This window comes from Acanthisitta chloris, unplaced genomic scaffold (genome assembly GCF_000695815.1).
Source record: "Acanthisitta chloris isolate BGI_N310 unplaced genomic scaffold, ASM69581v1 scaffold11012, whole genome shotgun sequence".
NCBI lineage: Eukaryota > Metazoa > Chordata > Aves > Passeriformes > Acanthisittidae > Acanthisitta > Acanthisitta chloris.
Genome location: NW_008661049.1, coordinates 35,937 through 46,204, shown reverse-complemented (window position 1 = coordinate 46,204; position 10,268 = coordinate 35,937). Strand labels below are relative to the sequence as shown.

The 10,268-nt window shown below is 41.7% G+C and overlaps 2 protein-coding genes across 4 annotated transcripts in view; one reads left to right on the top strand and one right to left on the bottom strand.

The window, feature by feature from the left end:
• COL8A1 (collagen, type VIII, alpha 1) lies at positions 1-653 on the top strand. Its single transcript, XM_009070081.1, has one exon. It carries the CDS (start codon positions 1-3, stop codon positions 481-483), a length of 483 nt encoding a protein of 160 aa, XP_009068329.1. The 3' UTR covers positions 484-653.
• A 6,537-nt stretch (positions 654-7,190) lies between these two features.
• ST3GAL6 (ST3 beta-galactoside alpha-2,3-sialyltransferase 6) overlaps positions 7,191-10,268 on the bottom strand; it is a 20,357-nt gene continuing 17,279 nt past the window's right edge. The window contains exons 8-9 of one of the 3 annotated variants that reach the window (XM_009070079.1): positions 9,535-9,687; positions 7,191-7,861 (exon numbers count right to left, since the gene is read on the bottom strand). In XM_009070079.1, coding sequence (XP_009068327.1) covers positions 7,781-7,861; positions 9,535-9,687 — 234 coding nt within the window. In that variant the 3' untranslated portion in view covers positions 7,191-7,780. The remainder of the gene's footprint in view (positions 7,862-9,534; positions 9,688-10,268) is intronic. The other 2 variants (XM_009070078.1, XM_009070080.1) reach the window with 2 other exon arrangements.

Sequence of the window (10,268 nt, the reverse complement as noted above, 5' to 3'; positions counted from 1 at the left end):
ATGCCTGAGGTGGGGCCGGGGATAGAGGGCGTCAAGCCCCCGTACGGCTACAAGGGCAAGAAGGGCAAGGCCGGCGGCATCGTCTACGAGATGCCGGCGTTCACGGCAGAGCTGCTCACCCCCTTCCCCCGCGTCGGGGTCCCCGTGAAGTTCGACAAGCTCCTCTACAACGGCCGGCAGAACTACAACCCCCAGACAGGGATCTTCACCTGCGAGATCCCCGGCGTCTACTACTTCGCCTACCACGTCCACTGCAAAGGGGCCAATGTCTGGGTGGCGTTGTACAAGAACAACGAGCCGCTGATGTACACCTACGACGAGTACAAGAAAGGCTACCTGGACCAGGCTTCGGGCAGTGCCGTTGTCCAGCTGATGCCTGGAGACAAGGTTTATGTTCAAATGCCATCCGAGCAGGCAGCAGGACTCTATGCTGGGCAGTACGTTCATTCGTCGTTTTCAGGATATTTATTGTATCCCATGTAAAACAAAAAAAAACCCAGAAACACACAACACCCACACACGAAATCAAAACCTTTCTCCTCTGCTTCAAACTTTTATACCGTGAAAGATGCATTTTATGACAATTTTGGACCATCTTGTGCAAAAAAAAAAAATATAAAGTTTAACATTATGCACAGCTAGTTATAAAAAAAAAAAAATAAAGGTGTGGTGAACATATCTAAAGATGCATATCAGGTTCATAAACAGTTGTTTTGCACCCGAGGGGGACATATTAGCTGTACATTATATATTTCTGCAATGCCATGCTTTACTTAATTTCATTCACAATAATTCAGTACTGAATTTCAAATCAGTGTACGTCACTCACTCCTCTTGCATATTTGACTGTTGCGTCAATCATAGTATGAGATGAAAAAACAGTGACTTAAACCAGAGTAGGTCAGTCTCTACTTATATTTTTAAAATTGAGTGGCTTATTTGTCTGGGTGGGGGTTATCTTGTTTTCTTGACAGCAGGTCTGCCTGACAAGCAAAGGTTCTCTTAGCTGGAGACCTTTATTTCCCTTCCTCCCATATAGAATATTCCTGCAAGTGTGTTGTTTTTTTTCCTGAACAATTTATTTATGATGGAAAAGGAGTACTGATGGTGTAACTATTTCCCCTGAGGCTTCTCCAGCAGTCATTGGACCCAAAATGTCACCACTGACTCCAGCAGGCACTGGTTTCACCTCCAAATGCCACAGCATTCAGAAAGTCTCCATCTTCATTCGCACTGATGAAGTAGATGAGGTAAATCAGAGAAAAAAATGAAAGGTTCCCACTGCTTTGTGCCATGACATTGAGCCGTTTTGGCTAACACATGGCAAATACATCAGGGTGGCATAAATTTGCTTGGATTTCTGTGCTTGTACTAAGAACCTGTTTGGCTTGTCAGAAGAAAAACCTATTCTGTCACTCAGCAAAAGTTAAATCAGTTTACTTTTCAATGACTAGGCAAAGCAGAAGTAGCTCTGTTTGCTAATTAACTAATTTGTTGCTTGAGATCAACCGATAACTTTACCAGCAATACTGATCATGCAAATTTATCCAAGAACTTCATTTTATCTAAAAGCTGATTTCCGATCCTTATTTATACGTTACCAGTTGTCAAGGAGAACCTGCAGGCCTCAATCTTTTCTGTACTTGAGGACAGTGACTTCTCTGCAAGAAGTGTCTGTCTGCTCATCAATGGTGCTAATCTCACTTCAGCAGTGTTCCATTTCCAAAGGGCAGTGTACTTTGCTGTGGGTCCCTGTACAGTGCTGCACATCACACACTGTTGCGCTAGTTGAGAGTTAAATACTCATCACTTCTTCATTGTCTTTAGCTAACGCTACTGCTTTTGATTCAAAAATGAACTAGATTTTTCATGCAGAACTAAGATTGGATTTAACTGGCATTACCATTATTTAAATGCAGAGTTTAATGCAGTCTAACATTGACTAAGGACTCCAGTGATGTAATGTGGTGCTTTATCTCAGAAATTTTATGGAACGGTGGCAGGAATGGACGGACAGTTTACCAGACACTGGTGACTTCGGTATGTTCCCAGAAAATATGAGATATGTCAAAAGCAAATAATTTTGTATTTAAAATTTTTGTACTGATTTGAAAAAAAAAATATCTTATTAAATATCTTAAAAAATAAAACCAAAAAAACCAATCCTGTCTTTCTTCAGAAGGAACATTCAACATGCTGAATTAGTATATCAGACCACAAGGACTGTCTGAAATCACTGACAGCCTGATACAGGAAAAAAGAACAGTGAAGAGAGGTATCCCTTTCTTTAGCTCCCATCTCCTGGCAAAACCTGCCTTAAGTCACTGGAGGAACATGTTGTCCCAGTGTCACATTTAGCAGGAGGACATGGCAGGGGCTGTATGGAAAGCACAGAGTGAGGAGCTCCCTCAGGCAGCCCGTGGGGACAGGTTGAGAGATGCTCACCGCGTCCCTGGCTCTCCTGATGTGGCTTCCCTGACCTCACCTCAAAAACAGGCATTTCCTCTGAGCTGGCAAATCTCCATACCAAAAAGAATGCACTGAATACCTACTGCATCAGAATTGTTATCTAAATCTCCCTTAGATTCCCTGTAGCCCCCCAGCATCTCATTTTTACTGCTAATTATTAGCTAAGTACCACAGCATCTCTCACTTGGTATCTAAAGCCTTTCTCACTTTTTGAAGCCTTTTGTCACACACCATCTTCTTAGTTCAGCCGTTCCCCTGGGTCCTCAAGACAGGCAAGATTCAAAAGCCATGAAAAATTCAAACCAGGAGGATGCTGCTCTTATCTTAGCCACAAAACCCATGTCCCAGCTTTGCTTGCACTCAGCCTGGAGTGAGATGTCCACCCACAGTACAACTCAGCCCATTTAGATTCAAAGATTTTCAGCTGTTTGCTCTACTAAGCACCAGAGTTCATTCCAAACCTCGGCACCGCATCTTATCTGACACCACTGTGTACTTTACACCCCAATAATAACGGGGCTGGGCATGCCCACCCATCCACAGTCACACACACAGCACTGGCCTTGCAAAAATAAGTCTGAGGGCACCGTCTTTAACAGTTTATTCACAGGAAAATAATCTCTTTCCATTTATAGCATTCAGCATTTCACTGGAAACAGCTCTGAGAATGTCTTCATATCTGACACCACTGTGTACTTTACACCCCAATAATAACGGGGCTGGGCATGCCCACCCATCCACAGTCACACACACAGCACTGGCCTTGCAAAAATAAGTCTGAGGGCACCGTCTTTAACAGTTTATTCACAGGAAAATAATCTCTTTCCATTTATAGCATTCAGCATTTCACTGGAAACAGCTCTGAGAATGTCTTCAAAATACAGCTGGCACTTTAAAGGCATATAAAACTTAAGACAAACGGCAAATAAAATAAGTATTTACCGATACAAAAAACATACTTTGAGTTTTTGAGTTCTTAAAAATCAGAGTCACTTAAAATTTAAGGTATTTATACTATTTCCCAGGGCACTGTTAAAAAGCAAAGCATGACACTGGAAATAAGAGATACCACAGGCTAATTATTAAACACCAACGCTGGAAATCTGTATTATCACCAATACAGTCACCAATCATTAACATCTTTTAGGCACTCTCAGATTCATATTTAGTGCAATAGTCTGTAACGTTCCCTCTGAAGTCATATCTTGGTACTTCCCTTAATTATTACAGCAGAGGAAAGAACACTTTTCCAACAGAAAACAAAGCAAACCCCTGGAATTCTGAGCCAAAGAGAGCTTTCAGCCCATTTGTGTCATCCTGCCTGTTCTGTACATACTTTGGTACTTTAGAGCTGGGTCTTTCTGACAGTGCACATTTTGAGGGGGGTGGCAGATAAAACACAGGAGCACTTGCGTTGTAAGATGCTGCTGCCTGCCCCAACAGGCTGCTGGGGAACAGGACAGAGTGAGAAGGGAGTAGAGAATCTGATTTCACAACTGACAGAGGAATAAAAATGATGAGACAGCGAGTACCTATTATTTACACTGTTACCAGACATGGAAATTAGCAGCATGCTGGGATTCAAACTTGGCAGTTTCATTCCTGATGTGATAAAAAAAAATTGGACAGTTTTTAAAAGGGAAGTTTCAGTGCAGAGGTTTCTTTCACTTTCAGGAATTGCAAAAATGGAAAGTCTTAATAGCAGCTCGCTCTCAGAAAAGATTTAAGTATTTGGAGTTAGCATTACTGTTTTTTTTCTAAAAGCCCCAAGTCAAGTTTTCACTGGTGTTTTGGAATACCAAAGACATGTGCCCAGACAGAACACTCATCTATGAGCACTGCTGAAACACACTACATGTGGGTATTCTTGCCTGAGTGGAGTTAATGCCAAAGTGATACCCGTCCTCGGGACAGATGAGCAGATATGATGTGTGTGGTGCAGGTGATGCAGCAGGGCTGGTGTACACAGAATCCTACCAAAACATCTGATGAGGGGGAAATTAATTACGTGGCTCACTACTTCTTATTGAAGAGAAAAGCTACTGGCCTGCAAGCTGGGCTTTCGAAAAAACCTGGTACTCCATGGTTTAGCAAGAGTATCAGCTCTTTGCCTGGTCTACACCAAACAGGTTTGGCTCAGTTACCCTGGGACAGTAACCCTGGCATACTCACTCAATATCCTTGCAGGAACACAGAAGTGGGGGGGAAAATATCCCTGTGAGTACTGCTTCATTTCAAAAGTCATTCATACAAACTTATGGAGCTCATTAAAAAATAAAAAGGAGCACCAATATGGCTAAATGCTTGTAGACAGTGTATTAAATGCATTGAGAATACGTTATTTAAAAAAATAAATATCTTAGGGAGACCAAAAAAGGTAATGTGGTAAAAAAAAAAAAAAAAAAGAATAATAAAGGGTTCTACTTTAAGCACAAAGATTTAGGGAGACACCATTTGTTTGCCATTAAGCCTTTTTTTCCGATTATTTTGTTTCTTCTGCTATAGTTAGAATCCAAACTCCACCCTCCCACAAACAGCAGAAAACCTCCTAGGAAAACTAAGAGAAGGAATCAGTTTAGATTAGTGGGAAGAACATCTCTGGAGATGAAACAAAGCAAAGAGAATAACCACACCCTCAAGAGCAGAGCTCCCTACCCACTTCCTGACACTGGGGACAGCAGAGAAGCAGAGGAAAGCAGCCTGCACCATCACAAGAACTCTCCTCACCATGTCTGGAGCAAATTCAACAGCTCTCCTGGAAAAATTCCTCATGAACAGCCTACTGCAAGACACGAGACAGGTGCAGCTGGATCATGGAAGGGGCTTTCGAAAAAACCTGGTACTCCATTGGTACTCCAGCCATTGGGAGAGTTGTGGAAGCAACTGCTGATTTTGAAGGTGATGAGGCAGCCCCCCACTTCTGCCTGCCTCAGCTCTCAACACAGTCCAAGATCTACCAGAGACTTCTATGCAACAAGAGCTTGGACAACACTGGTCTACACTCTGCAAAAAGCCTTACCACAGCATCTTTGTCATGTGGCATTACTATGGCAGTGGTTTAAATCACTGCAGGTCTGGGGCTGCAGGGTCATACACCAGCCTTTTTGTTAACTAAATAATCAGGAGAAATAAATGCTGATAGAAAGACAGTGCTGTCACTGTTTCCTGATGTGAAACCCCATCTGTTTGTATTCACACTTTTAAGTAAAGATCTTCTCAAAGCCTCAAAAAATGTGCATGTTTTCAAAAAAGAAAAAAGAAATGCAAATAACTAAGAGCCCTTCTGACACCTGGTGAAGAAATTACAGTTTCCTCCATTTCCACCACCAGAATCACCTGCTCCAGTGCCCCAGGACCTGCTGTGCTCCCCTCTCCTCCACACTCTTGCCTGTCACCCAGCAAACAGCTGCACTGCAGCTGCACGCAAAGGACACACAGCTGACAAGACACCATAGCACAGCCTGTCCCTTTCTAGGGACAGGTGGGTCCTCCCTCGCCCTATGCCACAGATTTTTCTGACATCCAGAGTTATTTCAGGTATGTCCAACTTGCTTGAAACAGAACAAGGCTCAGGAGTCGTTAGGTGAAAACAAAACCCTCTTCCCCTTCAGCTGTGGGTCCCTTCCAAATCATACAGCCCTTGTTAATTCCCAAATGGCAGACCCAAGGAGCTAAAGCTGGCAATGAGAATTATAGGAAGGTGGGTGTTTTCTTTAAAAGAAAAATACCTACTGCACTCCACAAGAGTAATAGAAAAAAGAAAGATGACTCTTTGGCTTATTCCTCCACATTGCTGCAGCAAAGAAATTGTGCTCAGTACTCTTGTAATCCTCAGCTTCTGAAAATAACAAATGCTCTTGACCTGCTAAGAAGTCTGTATACTGCATCATAATGCAATAATTTTCATTACTCCAAATTATATACTCCATATAATTTGATTTAAAAGGAGCAAAGGTATTCCTACCAACAAGATTTTATTTTTTTTGGAACTGGACTTCTTCATGCTTTCTTTAGGTGTGATTGATCAATATAACCACAAAATCTTCCAGAAAATCTGCCAAAATTAAAGTAAAAACTTTATATACACACCCTGTGAGAGAACTGAAACAGCACATTACTTGTTTTTCTTTGACAGCACATTCCCAGGAAGATATCATTCATTCTGCAGGCTGGTCAGGGACAAACCAATACAGGAAACATAAACAACCCATTAAATGTTTCAATTAAAATCTCAAGTGAGTTCACACTGCTAAATGGTTCAGTTCAGCCACATAGTTTAAACCTAAATGTCAAGACAGGAGAGGTAAACAGAAGCCAAATGATAATTCAGCTGAGGTACGTCTTGGATATTCCTTACCATACTCTACTGCCAAAAAAAGGGAACATTCACTGCTCATACTAATGCATTTCAAAGGTGGAAATGCATTACAGCATCTGAGGAAGGAGACTGTGCTCATTTGGGGAAAAAACCCCATCTCAATTCTTGGAGAGCAAACAAAGATACATGAGATCTTGCCCTGGAGATCTAGGAATCCAACAAGAATTGGCTGGAGATCAGTCTTCATACTCCCTTTTTAAAGCCAAATCACTAACTACAAAATTTATTGGATGCACAGCACAGGGAGTATGATTTTTTCAGAAAAAGGGTACAATACAAGCATTGTCAGATTCTCCAGCAATCGGACCAAAGGGTCTTCACCTTCAGCAAAGGCAGCAGCAGTTCAGAGTCTATGGCCAGTGCAGCAGCTGTGGCTTCTTTATTGAAGGGAGACATCCTCTCCTCAGGAGTATGGCAAACCAAAATTTGCATGCTCTGTATGTTCCCCCGTTCTCCAGAACACACAGCAACGATTTATAGGTATCGTTTTAAAGCCATTTTCATACTATAAGACAGATACTCCAGTCTTTACATCCATCTACTAATTCAACACTGGTCATCTCAGTCTCTTGACCTCTCCTGTTTTGGAGGGATACTAGAAACAAAAGTATTCCAGAGAAGTAATCAGTTGGAAAGAGTTTTTGCTGATAAATAAGTGATGTACATCACATTTTTATATATCCCTGATACTTTCAGATGAAAGTTTCATGGTTTTCCCACTATTAAATAGCTTCCACAGAAATTGTTAACTCTGTTTGAAATTAGTCCATTACCCTCAGGCTTAGAAGAAGCTTCTGCCTTGGTGAGGTTTACTGGCTCCTTTTAAACAGTAAACAGTCATGCTGAACTTAAAAAATAAAAATGTCATACAAAAAATAAAAAAATTTCAACTCTTGAAAATAGTGAATGTTCTTTGTGTTTTCCATTCAGCTTTCATGTCAAATTGACCACAAAGTTCTTGTCTATAAGCTTCTTCAGAAAATTCTGCTCGGCGCTGATGTTGTGGTATTCATTCTAAAGATGTGTCAGGGAAAAATAAAAACAGAAAAAAAAATCACATTATAACCAGAAACATCACTTCGCTGCTCTTTTCTTTCTATTACCTGTAATACTTGGAAGACGTTAAGAGTAGAAAAGCTCTGGGGAAAAGACTTGTTAGCAAAGGCTTAGCACAGTCTCTCAAGAAAACAGGTGACTGTTGCTCAAAACTAGGTTAGATTTTTCCATCAGGACACAAACCAAAAGGGATGAACCTTCAGTGGCAAGAATGGTGAGATGTGGTCTCACAGAAGTCCACTCTCCCAACTCCTCCCCCTGCTTAGACAAAAGAGCTGCATAACCACATTTACAGCACAAGCAGTCAGTAAATGAGTAATTCTCAAAGCTCAATGCAGGTTCTTGAAAAGCACATGTCAAGCATTTGTAGTTCTGGTATATCCCCTGCCAGTCAGTTTTGGCAAGTCAAAACCAACCCATCTTCTGTGCTCTATCCAGAACCCAGATGCACAAGAGACCACTGAGGTTAGTGGGGGACAGCACAAGGAAAGTAATTTACTTAAGACACTGAATCCAGTAAATTAAAATTAATGTAATATGAATACAGCATAAAATATGATACAAATATAGTGTACTATTCACAACTTAATGCTCCTAAAGATTTAATGATAAGATTGTTTGTTTTTCAAAGTTTCAAGATTTTAGGAAACTTACGGATGTCTCTTCAACTAGTGATCAACCTTAATCAAGCTTGGTATACATTGTAAAGAAAGCACCTGCAGAGAGGAGCCTCAAACAGAAAGTGAATTCAGAGGAAAATTATCTGAGAGCAGCAGGCACCTAGGAGTCCTGAGAGAGACATGAGAGACTCCTATAGGCATTGTCCCTACCATTCCTCTTCAGAAAAGGGAAGAGGAAGAAAATGGTTCTCATATGCACCAGGCATGCACATGGAAGAGAAAACTGTTCACACTGAGGTGAAGGGCTGAGATGGAGTTGTTTGGAGTACACAGCTGAAGGCAACTGAAGCCAAGAGCAGAGACAAAAAAGAAAACAGAGGCATAACCAATAACAAAGCAGAAGGCATCCCTGATGTTTGCCAGCCTCTTGCTGCTCTCCTCCTAGTGAGTTGTGACTTCCCCCTCCTGGAAGCAGCTCCTTCTCTTCCCAGCCTCCTCCAAGAGCTGCTTTTCTTATCTGCTTTCAATTTCCAAAATTCTGTTCTTTTCCTAATTGCAAGTTTATTGGGCTTAACTCCTTCCACTTCCCTTTGCTCTTCTTTCTCTCTCTTAAGAAGTGAGGCAGCTGTGACAAATCGTACAAGCAGATGCCAAGGAAAAGGAAAATGCAAACAGAAGCAACACCACTCATGTTCTGACAGCGCAAACAAAGAGGTATCTGACGAGAGTTGTGCAACCTAAGGACAACACCAGCAAAGCAGAACAGAGCACACAAATGGACAGAAATCATGCAGACATTTCAGAATATGGTGTAGCACAAAGGACACAAATATCCGTATTTTTCAAAAACAATAGCAGAGAGAAAGAGGTTCAAGCAATGCTAACCCACAAGCAGCTGAACCAGGAGAATGCAGGAGGCTTTTCTGACCTGCAGTTCATGTTTCTATCCATACTGAACTGCTTTGCCAGTTACCAGCTGTATTTTTCTAAGCATAGACAAGTGGTAGTTACCTGCATCATCTGAGACATTGTGTCATTGCCATAGTAGTGCAAAGAACTGTTTCTGTCAGTGAAGTCGTACTTGAAGCCTGCCAGGTGAACTTCATGGCATATGTGAAACGCCAGTGTTATGGCAATCAGCCCCGTTGTTGGATGCTTGGGTTTCTAAAACAAAACACAAAAAGAGAACACATACATAACTACCTGGTAGCTTGACATCAACAGCAAACGTAAGACCAAAGACAAGGGGAATTAGGCAGTCTAGGCCTTCTACAGATATTTGGCTACACAGTTTGATCCCCTCATATCTGAAAAAGAGCTAAGGTACCGCTCGCAGGTTTCCCATGGCTGGGGTGTCTGCCATGTCAGCCTTCCCTCAGGTTCTCTGGTTTGCAGTGAGGGCTGAGTCCACAGTGTAGCTCTTCTCTCCACAGAGCCATCAAGAAGGTCTCCCCATAGCTCTACTCAGCTACTTTCAGTAAACTGGCCAAGCTTCAATACATCGAAGACCATTTCATACCACCAAATTTGACTGAATCACCAGACGTGTTCAGAATTTTCTTGATGATGGAGATCCAGATGAACAGAACAACATGACATGCCTCAAATCTTCCTAACACCAAACTAAAAAAGCGTGAACATTACTGCTACACAAATTTGACTGAATCTGAACTTTTTCAAAGCAGGAAAATTCCAGAAGAATATGGCTTTAGACCTTCCCCTACTACTCCCATTAAAAGAAAAGA